The following is a 22,593-nucleotide window of genomic DNA, read 5'->3' as shown; positions in this document are numbered from 1 at the left end:
GGTCCAGCAGACCAAGTTGCTGGACTGCAAAGGCTTTGTTGCAATATTGGTGAGAAAATCAGATTTCTGATGTTTTTAAAGCAATCTTAGTGAAACGGGTAAAAATCCAAAGCAGATAGATAGATAGATAGATAGATAGATAGATAGATAGATAGATAGATAGATAGATAGATAGATAGATAGATAGATAGATAGATAGATAGATAGATAGATAGATAGATAGATAGATAGATAGATAGATAGATAGATAGATAGATAGATAGATAGATAGATAGATAGATAGATAGATAGATAGATAGATAGATAGATAGATAGATAGATAGATAGATAGATAGATAGATAGGTATATAGATAGATAGGTTGTATAATAACAATAATATATAATATTACAAACAGAAGAGTTATCTGGGCCATTTTCAATTCCGAGTGCGTCTCCTTTAAAAAAACAAAAAACAAAAAAAACTGCCCCTTTAATCTGCAGGATCAGAGCGCTGACGTCACCCAGCCCCTGAGCCGTGTGCGCTGATTGGCTGGAGGTGACGTCAACCCCTCTCTCTCTCCCTCCCTCTCCCTGTCTCTCTCTCTCTCTATGACCTCATCGTTTCAGTTCATCAAAGTGCACCCTCTGAAGCCCCCCCCCTTCCTTCAGACACACTATCCCGGGTTAACTTTAACTTAGCACGAGCTAACTCAACCCTGCATGTGTGTGTGTGTGTGTGTAGCTGCGCGTTCATGTGTCGTGTGTGTGTGTGTGTGTGTGTTCGGTTCCCTTCGCGCTGTCACCGTCCGTCAGCTGCACCGCCCCCCCCAGGTAAACACCGGGCTCATGAAGACACCCCCCCCCCCTCTCCACACACACACACACTCATGGAGGCTGCTGAATAACACGCAGCAGCCGCGTGGAGCCCTAGGTGAGTGTGTGTGTGTGTGTGTGTGTGTGTGTGTCTGTGTGAATGTGTGTGTTATCGATTCGTAGCGTTGCCTTTTAATCAAGTGCGTTGCTATCCACGGAGCTATAGCTCACTTTAGCTACCCCCCCCCCCCCTGCTGCGGCAGCGAGACTTGTCAGGAGCGCGCACCCCCCCCCCCCATCCACCCCCACCCTCGCTCCGTGTTGCGCGCTCCTCGTCTTATGGGAATTAAACCTTAAACCGGTGCGAGCTGAACTCATCCATCCCTTTTTTTTAATTTTGTATTTATTATATTGTGTATTTGATTCACGTGCACGCGCCCCTCTCGTGCCCGCGCAGCTGGTTTGAAAAGGTGAGTACCGAGCACGCGCTCCTCTCCTCGTGCCGCTGCGGTCTTTTATTTTATTTTATTTATTTATTTATTTATTTATTTATTTATTTATTTATTTATTTATATATAATCATCGAACGATCAATGGAGGGTTTTCATTTTCGCATGCGGTCACATATCAACGCGTCACAACAACCCGGGGAGAGGTGGGGGGGCAGGTTTCCCACTAAAACAACGCGACCCCCCTGCCCCCCCCTCTCCCCTCTCCCGGTGACTTTGTGCTGTTAACGCTCCTCGATGCTGATCTCTGTGTCTTGTTTCTTATTTCTAACCCAGGTCGCTTTATTCTAGTGCGGCCATCATTGTTATGACCGTGATCACACAGGCCGCGGAGTCCCGTCCGTCTCTTTGTGCGCAGCATCGCTTCAGCTTCTGTGTTCATTTAAAAGACATTTATATTTTATGATACTCGTGTTGTTAAGTATGTGCGTATTTGTGTTGTTGGTGTCAGTCATTGTTGTTGTGGGGTAGTCCCATGTTGTTATATGAGCCCGGAGTGTGCAGCAGAGTATTGATCATGCAGAGGACAACACAAGGCTTTAGTCCTGCTAATGTTATTTACAGTGTGATTAAGCTTCTGCTCCACCAGGGCCAATCAGGAATTGATTTTCTTTTCATAACTACCCGATCACCACTCATGTTGCATTGTTTATTCTCGTATGCACAGTGGGGTTCACTGTCTGCCAGTTTTGTGAGAAACACCAGGCTTGTCTACAAAGTACAGACACATTTATAAATATATTATATATATCCATACGCTCACATATTCACCAGAATCCCTAAACAGTTGTTTTTAAAGGTAATGCATGAGTGTGAGTCTGGTAAACACTGGGTTAAGGTGTTATTATCTGGAGACCTAAGCTGTAATGATACCAGTAAGTGATGAGACATGTGAGTAGATCAGTTAGGATGGGCCACAAAAGGGAGTTGTTTATTTAACTTTTATTAAAGCACAAATTGGATAGAATGTTCTTGTTCTAGCTTCCAACTTGCTTTTCAAAGCTTTAATTAAATATCTTTTTGCCAGATGCATTCCCTTTAACATACTGTAGAATGTAAAACAAAGTGGAAACCAATGGCAATAAGCAATTCATAGGAAGCTACAATAATAAAAACATAGTCATGAGAAAATAGACACATAGATAGGCAATAGGAAATAATCAGCAATTTAAAATTATCTTTAGTAAATAGGTCTGGAAGATAAGGACAACAATTCTCATGTTATTTATTATTTGTTTGGTGACAGTTGTGGTTTAAAACTCTTGTTTATGTGCAGCAAAATATCAATTATGTTCTCTATCTAACCACTTTGGTTGTGCAATGCATCAGTGGTGTATGTTGACATACTTACAATATAATGATTATTATTTATATTTGTTTAATGCCCAGACCTAGTTACAACTAGTGACATCATTTGTCTTGAACTGAAGGGAATCTAATATTCAGCACTGAACCTTTCTGTTGTGTCTTAAAGTGTAAATGACACATGACCTCTCTGAGGAGGCCGGCGGAGCGGATGATAACCGTTTGTGTCGGAGCTGCAGACGAGCGGCTGTGAGACGCTCCGGTGATGTCATTGTTTGTGGTCTAAACAAAACCTCCCCTGCCTCTCATTGTATGGAGCTAAGAGACGCTTTCTATGTCGGCCCAGTGGAGGCTGTGGCCACAGGTGACGTTATGCACAGAGTTAATGAATAACCTGTATGGTATTACATCAGCGTTGGTCGCCCTCCAGTTGCTCCCTTTGTGTTTGCCTGATATGGCGTTATTGAGCTGGCCCATCATGCTTTGCTCATGGTTTTATATGAAGGGGCTCATGAACGTGTCTGTGTGGATTATCGGTTTTATGGATAACAAAGTAGGTACTTCTTCAGATTTATATTAGTGATGCATTACAGAGAAGTCTTTTTATAAGTAGAATGTTTGTTATCAGCTGAAAAGAGAGTAAAGTCTGTAGATGATTAGCGTGGCTGTTTTTTACTCGACACCCCCTGCAGGGTAGATTCACGTAGCTCTGGGATTTCCTCTTTCCTAGGAAGCCCAGTGCTGAGGTCAGATTTCAACGGGCCTCTATATCTCTACATTAATGGTATTCATGTTGATTATTGATGTATCTGTTGAATCATTTTGCTCATCATATAATAAGATTACAATCATCTAATCAGCTTGTGTTTAAACCTGCTTTCTTTGTAGTTATGGGCAGAGTAGACATGAGATAATAAAAGACATAATTTATACTTTTTCTTTGATTTCATCTGCTTTTACAATCTGTATAAATGGGGGTTTATTCACCAGGTGCCTTTGCATACATGGTTCTTCTGGTTTTAATGACACACAAATTATATTTGCAGAAGCTTTCCCAACGAGATTATAAAAATATCCTTTGAAATTGACCAGTCAATCTGGTTCTTCTGCCTTCTTCCTGTAGTCAAGGTGTAACTGCATTTTTTCGACTTGAAAGAGGCGCCCAACCTGGTTTGGCTACATCTTTGACCCTGTATGTAAGCACTAGATTTTTGGAATAGAGATCAGAAGGATGTAGTTTTCCAACCATCTCAGGACATAGACGGAAAAAGTGATGTTAAATTTTCCATCTCAGACGAGACAGAAAAATGGGCCAAACTGATACAGCAGAACAAATCCAGTATTTTTATCTTTTACATAACTTAAACAAGAGAATCTCCTGAGGGGAGCATGGTAACTCCAGCCCAGTCACTCAGCCCAAGTTGTCACAATCTATTGTTCATGTGTCTGCACCATTGTCAGTTTTCGCTCTCTCCACTCTTTCATCCTCCATCCAGCATCAGCACCAGTAGCATCTCGTCACCCTCCCCGTGCCCCCTGATCGCCCCAACAGTGCTGTTTCTATGGTAACAACAGAATCTGCTCTGGGCCTGTTCACGCCGTCTCTGTCTCTCTGCTCTCTCTCCTCCTCGTCTTGTTTTCCCTCCTTGCAGCCGGAGCCTCACAGCGAGCTCCTGGCTGCTGCCTGTTCTAGTTGTTTGTTTTTGCTCCTTATTGTTCCTGCCTGGATGCAAGATGGAGGAAGACGGATGGTTTTGTGTAAGGCGACGGTTTGTGCTGAGTAAACTCTCTGTGGCTGCTGCTCTGTGTCTCTCCTATCCATCATGTCACTCGCCCCCTGTCGCCTCTCTTCCTTATCCCCCTCTTCTGCGCACAAACAGGTTCCACCGACCGAGGCTACCGTAGGATTATTATTGTCTGGCGGCGCAGAAAGATGCAGAGCACCCCCACCCCCCTTCTCACTACCACCACCACCACACATGTAAACCTGCACACTCCTCCCCTTCCCTTCCCATCCTTGCTCACTGCAAAGAAAGAGAGTGATAGAGAGGGGAAGGATTGAGAGAGAGAAAACGTGCGCCAGGCAGGGCGAGTGGCGGAGCAGTCGCCATTAGACATTTGCAGTGTCAGATGTTGTGCTCGGCACCAAGGAGAGGGACAACATATAAGAGGGAGAGAGAGATTCAGACCCCTGGAAGCTGTGTTGTTAGCCACTCGGCTAAAGGGCTCGGCACCATATAAGGTATGGTATAACAGGTGATGGGGCAGGTCGTAATGTGGCAGCCGCTGTTTGTGTTGGGGGAGCGCTGACATTGCAGCAAGGCTTAGTACTTGTGCAGAATGGCTGCTGGGGTGTGCATGATGGGAAAAGTGAAGGAATGTCACCAAGTTAGCGTGATGTGTTTTTTTTTTAGATTTATTTGTCTGTGTATCTTTTTTAAGAAGGAATTTAAGAGACGTATACAAGTCCCTCAGTTATCATAGATTTTTAATGTAATTCTGTATTTATGTAAACGAGAAATGTTTATTTTTGTCTGCTTGCTCGTGTCTTGCACACACCTGTTTGTTTTTCTGATGCAGCAGCAGTGTGGCTGTGTTTACATTTGCTAGTTAGCTGCTCCTCTCCATCCAGACCTTCCTCCATGTTTCTGTGCTGCTTCCCTTGCATCAGGCACGTTGCCAGGCAGCAGGAGCATGTGTACGTGCATGTTCAGGTCGGGCCAGCAGCCTGGAGGACTCAGTGTATGTGACAGAACAGGACTATTTTGAGAATCTGTGGAGAAATAACGCTGTTTGTCACATTTCATTCCAAATCATCGACTCCATATCTGTGTTTGGAAAGTGATGCTTATGTCTGCAAGTTTTTGTGTTTAGAAAATGTTTTATGAGGACTTAAAGCGATTTTATCATTCCCTTTTTCACTCCACTCCTCCCTCATTCTTGCAACCAGTGTCGTTCTCTTCATCTCTTGTCCTCCCTGCTCCATCTTCACAACTGTTCCCTCCCTTGCCTTGAGCTGGCTGAGTTGCTAGGCTGGAGAGATCCTGGTTGAATAACATCCATCGCCTCCTCCCCCCCCCCTGCTCCATCTTCTCTCCTCTCTCCTGTGTCAGAACAGAGGAGAAAAGCAGAGGTGCAGGGCTACCTGGACAACACGATCAGATCAGAAGACACTCCACCTCTCCCTTTCTGTCTCGGCTTTCTTCCACACCTGCTCACCACCTTTCTGGTGTGCAAAAGGTTTTTCTTGTTAAGCTGCAAATAGATATTTCTCTGCCTTCATACCTTCTTATTATGACACATTAGACATTCAAAGTTAAACCTCTCTCCACTATCCAGCCATCTTTGGATAGTACTCTCCCTTTTCAGCCGAGGTTTAAACCTTCATTTAGGCTTCGGGGTAAATGAGAAGAGGCCCATTCATTTTTCATGACACCATGTGCCGGGAGATGAATAAAACAACATGACTGCGTTCACATTCTGACCTTCTCACTTGTCGCCTGACACCTGGTTGACTAAGAAAGTGGTCGTCAACCTACATGTGTTGGGTTTTTTCACGTTCTCACAAACACACACACACACACACACACACACACACACACACGCTGTCGTTGATCCTCTAACCCCGATAAACAATCGTGTGTGTGTCTCATGTTAAATGTACAAGTGCTTTGGAGAACATGAGCACCAAGAAGATCAGAGTGATTACTGGTGATAGATGGGAGGAGGCAGTTCATCAAGTTTATGGACAGCTCTCCGCAACACACACATTCACACATTCACACACACATGCACAGGATATCGCACAGGCCGGTCGCCTCTGTCCAGACCTGCTCTCTGAATTCCCCTGGCTTAATTTATCTCACGCCCTCAGTTTCCTGTTTCAAGAGCTGCCGCGCAAGAGACCCCCTCGATCAACAACAACCAACCTTCACACACACAAATCTACAGACACACACACACACATACATACACACACACAGCACTGTTTAATAGTCACGCATGTCTAAGCTAAGTCTTTGGCTTTGTGTTTGGACGTGTGATATTCCGTCAGATCTTTGTACTGATGAATCCCAGTTGGCTTTTCGGTCTTTTAATAACTTTTTTCTTTTCATGTTTAGCATTGTAGCTATTTTAATATCCAAGGTCTGTCAATAAAAGATAATACAAATGTCCCAAAATACACCGCGCACGCAGCTTTGGTCTGGAAATGCATGCACCCACTCCATCACTGTCGCTTAGCGGTGGGGTTTGAATTGTTTCAGTGGCTGGAAAGTTGTGGAATGATTGGAGTGAAGCGGAGGACGAGAGGTGATCATGCCCTCGATGTCTCATGATCAGCAACTGACTTTTGAATATCGCAGCTGTAATGTCATGGCAATAATCCAACAAATGCCGTGAAGAAGACCGTAGTTGCAATGGGACAGCGTTTCAACTTCTCCTCCTTCTCTTTGCAGGCACCATGGATCTCTCAGCGCCTGCTCCGATGGTAGCCCTCCTCCGCTGACCTCACCTCCTCCTCCGTCTCTTTCATCCACCCCTTGTCCTCCTCAACCCAACCCTTAACACCCCCACGTCTGTGACCCAGGGTTACCACTCCGTCCTCTCCTACATCATCATGGCGGGAGAGAAAGGGCCGACAAAGCGCAGCGCCATGGACATCAAGCGCCTGGCGAGCCTCATCCAGAGGGGAACGGGCCGCCTGCTGGTGATCGACAGCCGGACCTTCTCCGAGTTCAACGCGTCCCACGTGCATGGGGCGGTCAACGTCTGCTGCTCCAAGCTGGTGAAGAGGCGACTGCAGCAGGACAAGGTGTCTGTGACCGAGCTGCTGCAACTCAACGGCAAGGTGAAGGTGAGTTAAAGCTCAGAGAACCTGAGGGGTGACGCTCTTAAGGGCGATAAGATGAGAGGCGAGTGATTAAAGAGCCTCTTTATCAAAGTGCATGACTGGATTCAGAGCGTGTGTAGTAAACCTCCACCTCGCTGATAAAAGCAAAACAGCGGCTGGAGCTTCAGAGCTAGTTTTGTACCTCTCTCCGTCTTGTGAGAGGGACGGATGAATTATCAACATCCATTAAGGGATCCAAGGAATATTGATCTTCATATTGATATATATATAATATTGATCTTTTAACCCACTTTGATCATCAAAATTGTATCCTGTTCCTTCTGTTCCCTTTCACAGACCAGCAAATCCGGATTAAAAAGCTGATAGTTTGACTTTAGTTGTACGTCTGTGCCAAGTAAAAATCTGACCTCTGACATAAGAAGAGAACATATAGTGAGTCCTTTTGCAGATGAGGGTGGGAAATTAAAACTGGTGCATTTACAGTGCAGTGCGTTAGGACAAGTCAGCAGAATCGTGCTGGTTTCAGCAGAATCAGCGCTGGAGCACAAAAAAAATGACTGCAGAAAGGACCGCTGTGACCAAATATCTTGACTAAGTCTTCCTTTAAAAGGACATAGAGCCACATTTTTAAAATTCAATAGGTACTACTGGAGTATTATATCATGCATGTTCAGTATTTTACGGCAGATGCAGCAATTTTTTTATAGCAAGATTTTCCAGTTCCCACGTCAGCAGGTGCTCTCACCCTGCATCTCCCCAGCATCTCTTTCTCAGAACATTTCCCACAGTCGGATCTGTGCACCGCTGTGGTTCTGGATCGATCTCTTTTTGCACTAGAGCCCATGCCTGCACAACATTAGCTGGCGCTATATTTGGCAGTGGAGTGGCTTACTGTAGGTTTGTTACTTATCAGTGGCCCTGAAATCGGATCCTCCCGCTTTCCATGACTTCTCCTCTGAATATGACAGCCATTTTTTCCATGGCCCGTCCACCTGTGGCATGCTGACTCCTGTATTTTTAGTCGCTGTGTGAAACTGAAGGAACTCTGAGAAGGGAAACCTAAGCGGAGGGCGGTGGGGGTGTATGGGACTATGTATGCGATGTGTGTTGTGCCCTCATCCCTCAACAGATTTACATGACTGGACAAATTGTGCGTTTTATGTGGTGTCGGAATAACCGGAAAGTTCCCCACTGGAAAAGTTCGGCAACAGTATCTCGGAAAAATCGTTGCGAAGTTGTAACTTGATTTTACAATCAGCTCTAAATTGAAGCTTTTAATGTGAACATGTCAAAAGTCACTCTATATTAATCTCTCACAATAAACACCAAACTTTATAGCAAGTACAGACGTTTTCATGATTAACGTGCACATGTGTTATTATCATGTCTGTTCTTTTTCTTTGCTCTTTGATATTGTGCAAATATTGGAAAGAGGTGTCAAGGTGTTGCTTAAACGTTTAAACACATAAATGCAACACATTAAGTTGACAGCCTCCATGTTTTTCCACATTCCGACATCAAAACACACTGAGCGCACCAAAGCCGGAGTGATGACTTCACAGAGACTTTCCGAGCAGCTCATGAATGCACAGAAACACAACAGCAGACAAACTGCAGCTGCTGCAGATGAGATTCTTCTTCCTGTTTGCATTCTTTCTCCAGATGTTATATTTATTTGTTGAACCTCTTACTGTTAACCACGACACACCCAATGCAATAAAACTCTGACCCCCCCCCCCCCAGAAGCCGATGACACATAAAAGTTGACGGAAATTCTTCCCTGAGGTGTGACACACTGGTTTTGAATAGCATTGTCTATAAAACCCCATTGCTTTTGTTTTTGTTGTTTCACTTCCTGGTTGCCAGGAGCAGGTCGGAGAGTCTGACATGCCTCGCATCTTATTCTGTAAACCTACTTATGAGACTGAATTATGAGCTGCTGCGTGTATTTATACACTGAAATATCAGCTCTGGAGTTGTAGCTGACCAACTGAGTCTGTGTTTCCATCTGGTTGCGCGGGGAGAGAACTTTAATCAACCCCCAAAACACGCCCTGCCCTTCAAATGGCAAATAATTATACATTATTGCTGCAGATTATTGCTTTGCCACTCCTGTTGGATTACAGTTAACGCTTGTAGGTGACGGACACTTTCCACATGGTCAGATGGTAAAATGGATGAGAACTGTGGATTATTGTTACTTTCACAAGTCAAACGTCCTTCAGCTCAGCTAATAGCGTCGGTATAATTGCTACATTGGCTGAGAGTCCCCATGCGCCTGCTGTTTCTCACAGACTCTCTGTTATTCCAATTAGTTTTAATTCTGCTTTACTGCGAAGACTTCTGGCAGTCGTCCCCACATGCCTTTCTTCTCACCTAAAGTTTACCACTGTTCGCTGGACAAGGATCTTGTGTAAAAGCCTCTTGTATTGCTGCATGTACCTGGACACAAAAGAAGCTGCTAAGCCTGAAGGCCACACGGGACGTCCTGCAGAGACTGTGTGACCGACCCCGACCAGACGAAGCAGCTCAGCTCAGATAATGGTTTTAATGTTGGCCTGTGATGGTGCGTGACCTCCTCTTGCCGTCTGCAGAATTAGACAGCAAAAAAACAACAACAAAAGATAAGCTGGAGAAGCTAAAAAAAAAAGTTGGAGCTCGGGGAGCTGTGAAGTGTGAGCGTTTCATTACTTCTGTCAGTGCAGCAAGCTCCAGCGTGTTTCTATACGGTGTCTAATGGGTAAATCTCACTGTGTGGGCCCTGTGGTTGGCAGATCTCACACTGCGGCCCCCTGTAGAGCCCAGCTTCCTTCTGACTTCTCTCGCTTTCAGTCTCGTGACAGCTCTGTCTGCGTGTCTGTCTATCTCCCACATGCATATAGCCTCAAGCCTTCCTGCACTGGCCCCGTCTTCATCATTTATTCCTCTCCTCTTCCTCTCTGTTGCTCCATGGCTGGTTTGTTATTATCCATTTCCCACCCCCAGTAAAGAGGATAAGGCGTGCGATTAATGCTAGGCTGGATAAAGCTGGAACTAGCTGGGTGAAAGAGGAGGGCCCAGCGGAGCCAGACTCTTTTGTTATTGGCTAAGCATGACATCATCCCTTTTGTGCGTCCACTGGCAGGCTGCGGGCTGGGCACGTGCAGACAGGCTGCGTGGTGTTAAAGCCGACTCCCAGCTAACCCCTCGCGCACACACACACACACACACACACACACACACACACACACACACACACACACACACACACACACACACACACCACACACTTTACCCCCCACATGGCTCTGAGCATCGCCAGGAGAAGCTTCAGCCAGCCAAGACAGCAAAGGACACCATTGTGGCTCTTTGTTGGGGAAGTGAATGCAGGAAGCGGGAGAGCAGCACTGAGGGTATTCATGGATGGGCTGCTGCCTCCCTCCTCCCCTGCTGCCTCCCGCCTCACTTCCCATTGAGCACTAATAGCCTGCATCCCCCAAGGCGCTGCACTCACCCTTTCATAGAAGCTCCCAACGCTTCAGTTAACCGAGCTCAATGAACATCCATGACCAGCGCAACGGCGATCAAATTGGTGGCCTCTTTCTTCTCCCCTTTTCATTCCCATCCCCTTCATCATGTCTTTATTAAAGCTGTGTATTCATGTAGGTCAGAGGCAGCTGGATACAGTAGGTGAGGTGGTGGTGGATCTCTGATGGGAGCGGGATGGCGAAGGCTTAGCCGGGCTTCCTTATGCCTCTTCTGACAGGCTGCAGGGCAGGTGGCTGGTTTCTTGGCTTAAGCCCGGCTAATCCCTGCTGCTGTGACTGGGACAGTGGGCCGGGCAGGCCCTGACAGATGGACCAGAGGTTTTTACTACAAGCAGTCAGCCCGGGGAAGCCCCCTTCCTCCTGTATGAAGACATGGAGGCAAGCGAGTGATGAATGGGACCCAGAATAGTAGAGAGAATACATCAACCTACTTGGAGGACACAAATTGCTTGGCCCTAAACTCAAAAACGCATTTGATGAGCAGACTGACCTAATTAAAATGACTGGGTATCATCCAGATGTGACGGAATACTGTATTTACCATTAAATTTGGAAAAAATAACATGTGTTTTGACCTGGAATCAGTCTGATGCTGAAATCATTATCAAGAAAGAAGAAGTTTAATCGGTAGAGGGCCGTTTATTTATATTTGTGGTAATTGACGAAAAACATGATTTAAAAGTCCTGAATCTATTCCACTTATTTAGCAGAGAACAGTACTCAACAAATCAATAATCTGACTGACAGGCAAATGGATCGAGAGCAGTTTAAAAAAAAAAGAAAAAAATCAATCTGGTAACATGGAGAGAAAACAGCTGTTTTCTGCTGTTTTTACCTTCACCAAGGAAGATTTGATTTCACACAAACTACAGGACAGATGAGCATGAAACTTGGTGTAAGGATGCATTCGGAGTAAAACCCATTTGATTTTATTTATTAATGTATTGACATTTTTTCTCATTTAGTGGACTGATATCTGTGAGTGTTTCTTGGTGGATATACGTGCTTTCAGTGCCATTCTAGATTCATAATGAAACTATATCATTCATACTTGCACATTTAATTTTTGTGCTTTTCAAGTCTTAAAGACTCACACTCGTAATTACACTGTACTTTGTCTTCAAGTGTTGTGATACAACTTAATTGTCATGATAATAAAGTGCAGCCATTATCTGGTTTAATGGCCACTTATAAATAAAGCGAGCCAGATGACGGGCCTTTGATCTCGACTGTGATATTAACTGTCAGGATTGAACGAGCACAGGAGGAAACTCCATTTGACCAACTGGAGCATTTATGCAATGATGATGCACCATTGTGTTTACCCTCCTTTCAGACTTTCTGTAATGATAAGTTTCACGTTGGGAAATTCAAAATAGCTTTGAAGAATCGAATGCGAGTGTAACTGCTGCGACAATGTTGAAGGAAACAATGATAAAATGTCAGACACGGTATAGACACTGATCATGTGTTTGGAAAAACACGAAGCAGTTTCCGCAATAGTATTGTTCTGAATACAGAAGTTTCCAGTAATTGCAGTTACAGTATTTCAAAATAAAGGACAGCACACGAGTCTTTCATGTGTCATCGGCCTTGACAGTAGCTGCAGAACTGGGAACTTGATGACTCACTGCGTGGATTGCTTGCCAGATTACCCGGAGGGCAAACTCAAGGGAAATTTTCTTTTGGTCTGTTTCATTCACATTTTTTCCAAGTTGCCAAGTTCAAACAAAAACACTGTAGCTGCTGGTGATTTTTCTCCAGAGCCGGATATGTCATGTGTTTGCTCTGATGAGGTCATGACATGAATCATTGTTTGTTTTAAAGATCCGCCTGTTAGATATGGACACATACTCACACAGTGTGTATAGTTTCAGACGTAACGTACGGCACCGTGAAGCGGTAGTGACATGTGTATAAAAACATTTTTAGGATGTTGAGGAAAGACGGAAAAAGAGTCGGAGATGATTTGCAGATATAAAATGTGGTTTTGATTCCATTCAAAGTGAGGAGAATTAGCGCGGTAGAACCGGATCTGCAGCATGCATGTGCCCTTTTACTTCAGACTGTGTGTGTGAGCCTGGGACAGGATGGCTGAGGAGCACTGAGATATTTAATACTTCTATGTAAATGTATGGAGGCGTTACTTGCGTCTGAGTGTGTAACCTGTGTGGGACCTGGTGTGTACATGTGTGTGTTAAAGGTCCTCTGACATTCAGCGGTGAGAGGGTGTGACCAGATCAGGTGACCACGTCTCCTAAATGATCCGTGGTGACCTCACACTGCACACACATCAGGGACTTTCACCACCCTGCCACATCTTCACATCCTTGTCTGAACCCCCCCCCCCCTCACACACACACACACGCACGATCGTAATACTGTACTTTCCACTGATGGCCTTCATTCCTTTACCCGTTCATCCGAATCCTCAACTTGCTGCTAAACCCGTAACCTAACTCTCATTTTGTCGTTGGTCCTCATAAGGGTAGGAGTACAGGAGCTCCATGACACACATCACACCTACTGGAGCATGCATGGAAGTGGCAGCTGCCAGTGCCAGTCAATGACATCATCTGGCCCCGGGGTGGAATCTTTACAGTGGAGAGTCGTATATGTCGCACTCCGTCTTAAACCGAAACATGAACTGCTCGGAGAGGTCACTGCCGGCTGCAGCAGGTCCTCTATCAGTATGCAATGTACTGTATGTAGTGGGAGGTGTGGCACCTTGTGACCCCGTTAAAAAACGATTGTGACAACAAAATGCACGGTATTTTCCTCTCGTGTTTATTGTCCGGCTCCGCACGGTTTTATATGCATAGTTTGAGCTGGAAACACCCGTTGGTCAACGAGAGTTCAAACCGCACTCGACTCTTTTTCAGCGGGACTTCCCAGAGAGGACGCACTGAGAGGTCCCAGGCTGCACTTAATGAATGTGCTGGGCCATTTTTAGATTGTTTGTGCTGATATTGTGTCACAGATCACAAACACACACACACACACACACTGTCCTGCTCAGCACATGACCTTGTCGCTGGTCAGTAGATACTGCTGGGGTCAGGGGAAACCATGTTTCTCCCTCTTACACAAGCACTTACTGTATGCGGAGGCTGCGGGCTACCACAATTCCACATTTAGCTTTTGTTGCCAGGCTACCCATCATTTACTATCAGGACCAGAAGTATGTGTTCTTTGTTCAGTCATCCTTCAGGGCGCCTGTCATGGAGTGTTAATGTGTGTCCCTACAGAAGAGCCTTGACTTTTATGTTTTATGACACGGGGTCAGTGAGAAAGCTGCAGGGACTTCTCACTGTTTCTTGTGCAACACGTCCATTTTTTCATATTTTCTCTCGTAACTTCACATAATCAACACGAAACTGAAAGGCATCTCATCTGCTCTGTCTCCGACGTTCCTTGCAGTTTCTTGTTGACTCCCTTTGCAAATGACAGGAGTAAAATAACCTCTCCCTCCTCTGACCGCTCCTTGTTAATGACCCGCTGAGATGCCAGCCTTCACATTGTTAAAAGTAAATCTTGGCTGCAGTGGGATTGTCGCAGTTGGTCTTGCAGTGCCACCTTCTGTCCCTCTCTGCACCCTCCTCCTCCTCCTCCTCCTCCTCCTCCTCCTCGTTACCCCTCCCTCCAGATCCTCAACCTTCCTCCATGATCCCCTTCTCCCCCATTTGTTCACCTCTGTTTCTCTCCATCGCCCCTCTCTCTCTTTGCCTGGGGCATTCCTTGTTTTACCTGCAATGTGCATGCATCAGAGCGGTGGGGCCAGTGCAGTAGGAACAGTGGTGATGCTGCAGCACTGCAGAGAGGCGCTGCTGCAGTCTGACAGCCAGTCCCATGCTCCCCTGGGTCATTGACCTCTAACACTGCATCATAGTCTTAGCTTTAGTCCAGCAGCATCCACACAAAATCATAAGTGAAGCTCATCTCCCACTATCTGTATTCATACACACACTTAAATATAGACTGCTATTTATAGGCTGCTTTTTTTTTCTGTTTTCAAAGAGGATGAGAGAAGTTGTTATTTCATCCTGCCAGAAATAATCTTCCAAGGGTCGCAAAGGAGTTTTAAATATACAATATTTTGACCTCTTAAGCTGAATTTTAATATTTTATCAACAACCCAATACAAACCTCATAAACCTAAATGGAATGCTAGTTGGTAAGTACATAGCGAGAACGGATATTACCCCCTTCCAGATAACAATTTAGATACCTAGACTTTCCGTTTATCGGCCGATACCAAGTACTGATCCCATACTGGTGTATTTAAAAATGTTGAGAGATGTATTTTAAAAGTGATGATTGCTATCATGGTTATGAGGCTTGTCTCAGGTTAAACCCTTTGCAGAGAATAAGATGTAGATCACTCCTCTTGAAACTGAAACCTTCCACATGGTAAACTTCAATGTTTCACTTGTGGGACTTTCCAGCATGAAATATTGCTAAATTGCTACACTGCCGGAAATCACTTCTTCCCATTTCTACTTGCTGGTGGCAGTAACTGCTGTAGAGACAAAGGAGAAGTGATACATAACATATACTTAACATAACATACATTTTGAAAATGTTAAGCGGGAAAGAATGACTCACTGTTGAACCTGAACTTGTTCGACAGTGAATAACAGAGTGATTCATTTTTCTATTTTAACATGAGTATATGCTGTGTTGTGTGTGCATTTGTATGTGCAGCCTGTTATCCCCAAACTTTGAGATCAAGCTCTCAAACTAGTTCTAATCCCATTAGGATTATAAAACAAAATTATCCAGGATTAGTAAAGATGGATGGGACTTAAAACAAAGACACTAAGATGAATATTTAATAACAAAGAAAGAAAGAAAACAAAGGGTAAACTATTTGTATTTTAAATTAGCTCATCATTGATACCTTTCATTGATACATACACACCTACATTATCCATATCTTGTACGTACATGGTGCCTGATGCTGCAGATCAGAGTTTCCCTCCTCTGCTTTTCATGTTCTCTTGTCAGACTTGGTGTCTTGGACCCGAGTTGCTTCCATTCAGACTTTAGAGGCTGAATGTCTGAATTACCTGTAGCAGAGCGCTCTGCTACTGCTGCTCTATAAGCAGAAAACGTAATCAGTCGCACTCCATGCATACCGTGTCGCCGTGTATACCAAGAGCTCTCATCCCCGAGGTGTCGTTCATCACACAGAGGGTGAGGAACGAGCTGGGAAGCGTTCGATTTTTGCCTCGAAGCTAACAGACGTGTTTTAGAGGAGGGAGGTTGTTGAGGTAAACAAAGACAGTGGGTCGTCCTGTCTCATCACGTCTCCCCTCCTCCACCTGCCCCCTTTTCCCCCACCTCAGGTCTTTCTTTATCCTTTTCTTCAATTCCCTCTTGTATCTTTCTCCATCTCATCTCCATCTCCCCCCCCCCCCCTCCTCTCGATCCATCCCTCCCACCCTCCTGCTCGCCCTCCCCTCTCCTCTCCTGTCCAGTGGCGGTTCAACGATGCAGTGATTCATAGCTGCAGTAGGCGCTGCCTCATGGTCATGTGACCAAAGCCTGCCTGACAACATGGGGAAACAACACACACGCACGCACACACACACGCACACACAGGCCTGGCAAACTAGCACATGCACGCACTGTTTCTTGCAAACACACACACATTCATCACAACAGAGCTTGCTCATATCCTCTCATTTCTCTCAGAAGCTTCATACAAACAGCATCACAGTAATCAGATATGGACAAACGTACAGTGAAGCCACTTTTTATGATTTTACTGTTACGACAAACAATTCTCTTTGCAGTATCTCCACCTTAAACATCAGAGTCACAGCAGCATGGTGCAGTACACAGCGCTCATGAATTATTCGTGAATCTATCTGACTCAAAAAAATCACCTCTACTTCCTCGTGCTGACGGCTGGAATCACCGACATCAACAGAGCCGGTGGTTTTTTCTCAAAACTCCCATAGGTGTGTTTATAAGTTCATTTTCTTTTCCTTGTTGCTGCATCCGGGAACTAATGCAGCAAAGTGGTCACATGTTCAGAGAAACTTTCCCAGGGTTAGAGAACTGTAGGTCTGATCCCTGCAGCAGGTCAATTGTGTTTATTGCCGGAACGTCTTGTAACAATTTCATTGGCTCACTCAGCCAAGACAAGATATGTCCAGTTCCTATTATGAACTACAAGAACATAAATGCCAGATAGATGTTAGATCCCTGTCTGCGCAGGATGCATGACATGTTTTCCACTTATGAATAATCAACGTGACTCTCTTCCTTGTTGTTTTATCCTTTTGTGCAGGTGGAGTTTGGCAGGAAGCAGGAAGTGGTGGTTTATGACCAGAGTTCCAAAGAGGCGGGGCATCTGTCCAAAGACGGCTTCGTGCACATTCTCATGGGGAAGCTGGAGGCCACCTTCCACAAAGTCTCCCTGCTCACCGGTACGAGAGTGTGTGTGGAGGATGATGGTGGTGTGAGCAGAAGTTGTGTTGCTGGTGTGTGTGTGTGTCCTTCATCCCTGTGCTGGTTTGAATGGAGTTGTTTGTCGTGGCATAGTTTGGTCAGCAGATGTCACTGATGAGCTCGACAAAGCGTTCCTCTCCTCAGTCACATTATTGTTGTTTCTCGTTTCTTTAATCGGCCGACGTCAGACTTTCACAGGTTTACAGGTTTGTGTTGAGACAGGAGGAAGAGGAGCAAGTATGAAATCACGCTACGTGGACACAAAGCCTCTCTGATGACTCTTTGATGTTTAAGCTTCCCCGGAGTCGTTCTCTTCCCCCATCGTCACTGAAACGAAGCTCAAGCTTAACTTCAATCCTCTGGACTTATTTACCGCACTTATTATCCTGTCATAGCGTCCACTAAGCACTCTAAGACTTATAATTGAGCCCCGGCAAGACTTGTTAATAGCCTCGTTGAGTTAATAACATCTCGATTTCGGTGACTGCAGCTTTTTGAGGGATGACATTACACACACAGTCACCAGCGGAGGCTTATGAATCCACCGCAAAAGTGTCTGTGCAGAAAGGAGAGCGTAATCTGCCTCAGTCAAGATTGGAAATAAGAGGGCAGGGGCAAATCTCTGCTCTCTTCTCCGCACCCCCCCACATCCCCATTCTTCTCCTGCTCCTCTCAGCCCTCACCCGCTGCTGTGGAGATTAGCGCGTTTTTCATGAGTCATTCATAGATGCTGAGGAGGATTGCCTCAAAGCACCCAGCTCCACAATTAGTTGCAGTCACAGAGATGTACTAAGCGCATGCTTCGGCTGGGGCAAACCCACACATACTGTATGCACACACACAACAATGTTCAGTGTCGCACACACACACATACTCTGATTGTCTCTGAAATCCTGGATTTTTTTTTTATCGGATATCATTCCCTTCTTAATGAAAGACCCCTTGTCAGCGATTACCTCCTCCTCCTCTTCATCAGTCTCCTCCGCTCACTCATGCTACATTTTTCTTGTGAGGGAAAAAAAAGAGATTTTTTTTTCCTTCCATTCCTGTCCCCGCTTTTCTGCTGTTTCCACGACAACAGTGGCAGAGAATATTCCCTCAGAGGACTCAGCCAATGGCGTTGGCTGTTGTTTGGGTTGTTGTAATATTGGGGTCAGTGGAGCTAGCAGCCAGTGTCTGTGCAGGCGTGATACTTTATTTGTGTGTGTGTGTGTGTGTGCGGGTGGGCAGATGGAGGGTGTTGCGTGTACACACGTCTGCACGCTCGCTTGCTTGCATGCATGCGTTCGTGCATCATGACGTCATGTGACTGAGTGCTGCAGGATCTGCTTGTGTGTCAAAGACAATGCAGAGTTTTCACGGGATGATGTAAGTTATGTAAGAGGGGGAATTATGTATGAGGGATTTTGAACAGTTTCCTCGTCCGGTCTGGATTTCCTGCAACCAGGAATTTGTTTTGCCAGGCAGCAGGCACATAGTGACTCAGACCAGTTTACGTCTTATGTGACGACAGGTGAACGCTTCTCTCTTTTGCAATCCTTTTGCAATCCTTTTCCAATGAAGCATTCCCTGATGGTTCAGGGTAACACTCGTCAGGTTCCTGAAACGAGCAAGCGTTGAGGTCCGGGGTCGTGTTCACAGACCAACCACCTCCAACATGCAAGGAGGATATTTTTTATAATTATTTAAAGAATTTTCTAATGGTCATATTTCACTCTTTTCTGATATTTAATGGGGAACAAAAAGCCAGATAGATTAACTGATTAATAATTGTCTCTTTCCCCTCATCCGTGGCTTAATTTAGTTTTTATTCCTCCTCTCACGTTGTTAAAGTTTCAAGGTACCATAAAATATCTCTCTTTTCTTTACCCTCCCTCTTCCCCCTCTTCCCTTACCGCCCTCTTTTCCACCCCCCTCTACCGAGCCTCTGATTTATGATGCTAATAATTCCTGTGATGACTTCATATCTGACTGACGACTTATTTTCAGCCTCACACATGCGGACCACACACACACTCAGGCACACAGTACACTCACACTGCAAATCATGCAAGGGATAACACAGTGGGGACGGGGAAGGGGAGCGGGTCAGATAGAGTGGAGAAAAGAAAATAATCCATAAATGGGATGGATAGGGTGAATTAAAAAAATATCACTAAGTTTGCTGCCTGAGGGGAAGAGGATTTCCAAAGAGAGATGAGTCTCGCAGAGAAAAACATTTCTAATGTGGATTTTTGATTTTCATCTGTTTTCTTGTCTTACAGCGATTTATAATGAATTCAACCAGTGTAAACTGGGACAATTAATCAAGCGGAGATTGGCAGATAAGCTGCTCGAGTAGCATGTTACACAACCTAAGTGCATGTACTGGGAATGTATTGATCCAAAAAACAATCACTGGCTCCTCTAAGATTTCTCTCCATTCACAGATAATCAATAAGTCAGGCTCCGTGAGCACGCCACTTCCGACATGTAGATGATGTCATGGAGCTGCGTCCCAATAGAGCCATTGTTGTCTTGTGAATGACTCAAGTAATGTGTGTGACCAATGACTCGCCCTCTGTGTTTAGTTTAAAAATATAAACATATATATATTTAAACCGGATGTGGCAGTTCTGGCTGTTGGAAATAATTTATGTGCACATGAAATCACGTGCATGCTGAGATCATGCGTGTTTGCATGTGTGTGTGTTTGTGTTACGTCTTCATGAACTGTGTGAAAGTGTTTGTGAGAAACGTGGTTCTCTAAGGACATGTAGGAGGTTTTTATTTTTTACCACAGCAATGATCTCACCCAGTTGGAGCTCAGGCTGATGTCTCTTGCCTTTTTCAGAGCTCTGACTCTTTGTGTGTGTGTGTGTGTTTGTGTGTGTTTTGTAGAGGAGGAGAACATCTCTTGGTTGGAGCCAGCTGCCTCCCCAGTGGCTCTAAAGTTTGCGTGTTTCCCACCAATCTGCAGCACACAGTCCCCCCGAAAAAAGACAACACTGTGTGCTCGTGTGTAGCTAGGTGGTATGTTAGCTGGTGCCAACTGTCTAGCTTTATAATGCGTCACATCAGCTCTGACGTGTTCCTTCCAAGATGAAACTTTTTGATTCTGGCATCCGAAAGTCGTGTAGCCGAGGAAGCTGCAGTGACCGAAAAGAAAGTATAATAATCAGAGAAAAGAGAGAAGGAGAAAGAGTGAAAATGTTGTGACGTTCTTCAGATGAAGAGAAAGTTGGATAATAGTTTCAAGAGGACGGGAGGTGGTGATAAAAATACCATTTTATTCATAGCACACAAATTTTGTCAAAGTGCTGTAAGCTGACAGCCGAGAATTTAAAAAAAACTAATGAAAAACAAGTATAAAAGGTTTTTGTGTGTTTGTGCGTGCGTGTGTGTATGTGTGTTCATGTATGTGTGTGTGTGTTTGCAGATGTGCAACACTGCACCCAATCTTCTCTAGCACCATCTGCCAGTGCTTTTCGCAGGATTACCACCAAAGTGTCACAGCGGTGGGTCACAGAGACGCAGCGAGTGGGAAAAAGGCGACGCACAAGGAAATGAGATAGAGATGAGGGATGCAGTGATGAAGGCACGAGCCGGATGAGTCTCTGCTTGACAGAGTTGGAAGGAAGCATGAACAGGACATCTGAACTCATGTGACTTCACATACGCTCCAGCATTATCTCTAATTATTAGAGCTGAAACAAGCATTTCATCCACAGATTTATTTTGAAAGGATTTGTTGTTGGAAGGAAGTATCCAGAACTTCCTTTACTGTTTCCTGACATTTAAAGACCAAATGATGAATCAGTTATCACAAAAAAACCTATAGAATAATTAACAGTAAAACTAGTTAGCAATCAACCAAACTATACATTCACAATTTGTAATCCAGATAGACAGAAAGGTGTGTAGTTCTGACCTCTGACCTCCGCCTCTCATGCGTAACTTAAACAGGTTCAGTGACGATTGAGCAGTTCCACATTCCATACTGCATAGTGCCGACGTCTAATCGTATTTAAATACAGGTGTGCTTCATGCTAAAGACTTTATGGACAAGGTTGATGAAGAGGGAGGAGATTCAGTTTAACAGTTGTATCATTTATTGTCCAAGTACATTATGAGGGGCAGTAAATCATTTTTACTGCAGTGTTTGTATGTTGAACGTAACCGGGAAACTGTTTTGTTATTTTACGGGTCAGCATGTTCACTCTCAGGCTGTCAGGCCGCCAGCTCAGTCATAAGAACACAGGACGAGACATGGCGATGACACACTGATGAGAGGTATTAGGAGATGAAAGGTGCCTCTTGTTCTCTCTCACCTACCCACACACACACACACACACACACACACACACACACACACACACACACACACACATCCTCGCACTCAAAACACACAGGAGCTGCTGTGCACCCTGGGGCTTTGATGAGATCAGGTTAGGGTGTGACTGCACCGACAGAGGTACAAAGGTCAATTCAGTTACGTGTCATTCTTCTGTGCAGTTATACAACAGGGAGACAGTGCGCGTGTGTGTGCGTTTGTGTGTGAGTGTGTGCGTGTGCGCGTGCATCAGAGAGAAGCTGAGGAGGTGAGGTAATGGTGGGAGACCGAATCTCACAATGCAGCCGTTCACAGACACATTCCAATGAGCTGCAATGAGGAGGTCTTTTTGTGTCAGTGTGCATTTGTGTGTATTCATGTTTTTGTGTGCATGCGCATGTCTGCATGAATATGTGCATATGAAGTAGCGCGTGCACGAGGCAAAGTTTGAAAGTGCATTTAGGAGGAAACAAACAAAGACAAAATAGCCGGAGGAGAGCTTTGGAGATGAGGTAACACACTCACTTGTGTTTGTAAGGAGGCGTTCAGTTGGCTGCATATTCACATCCACTTGTGTGTGTGTGTCAGTCGGAGTTGTGTGTGGTCGAAGAGGTTTTTCAGTGAGACAGGCGGTCATGCTGACCTGTGCAGTGTTTGTCAGCCTCATCCGAGCTGAACGTCTCCACCTCCTCTGAACCAGTCCGACAGGAGAGACACAACTCGACCATGACAAACGCACACACCTGCATATTGGTCTACACAATTCACATCGACATCCTGAATTTTGTCTCCTGCATTAACTCGACGCCCAGATGTGCTGCCTGTGCATCTGCATC

The 22,593-nt window shown here is 45.0% G+C and overlaps 1 protein-coding gene across 3 annotated transcripts in view; it reads left to right on the top strand.

The window, feature by feature from the left end:
* The first annotated feature begins 853 nt into the window (after window positions 1–853).
* Window positions 854–22,593, top strand: part of dusp8a (dual specificity phosphatase 8a) — a 41,155-nt gene continuing 19,415 nt past the window's right edge. The window contains exons 1-3 of one of the 3 annotated variants that reach the window (XM_061076593.1): window positions 854–911; window positions 7,065–7,462; window positions 17,285–17,423. In XM_061076593.1, the coding sequence (XP_060932576.1) occupies window positions 7,226–7,462; window positions 17,285–17,423 (376 nt within the window). In that variant the 5' untranslated portion in view covers window positions 854–911; window positions 7,065–7,225. Of the gene's footprint in view, window positions 912–1,138; window positions 1,264–3,108; window positions 3,161–7,064; window positions 7,463–17,284; window positions 17,424–22,593 lie in introns of those variants that run through there. The other 2 variants (XM_061076594.1, XM_061076595.1) reach the window with 2 other exon arrangements.

This window comes from Limanda limanda, chromosome 8 (genome assembly GCF_963576545.1).
Source record: "Limanda limanda chromosome 8, fLimLim1.1, whole genome shotgun sequence".
NCBI lineage: Eukaryota > Metazoa > Chordata > Actinopteri > Pleuronectiformes > Pleuronectidae > Limanda > Limanda limanda.
Note: the sequence above shows the minus strand (reverse complement) of the source record. Positions and strands in the feature narration are given on the sequence as shown.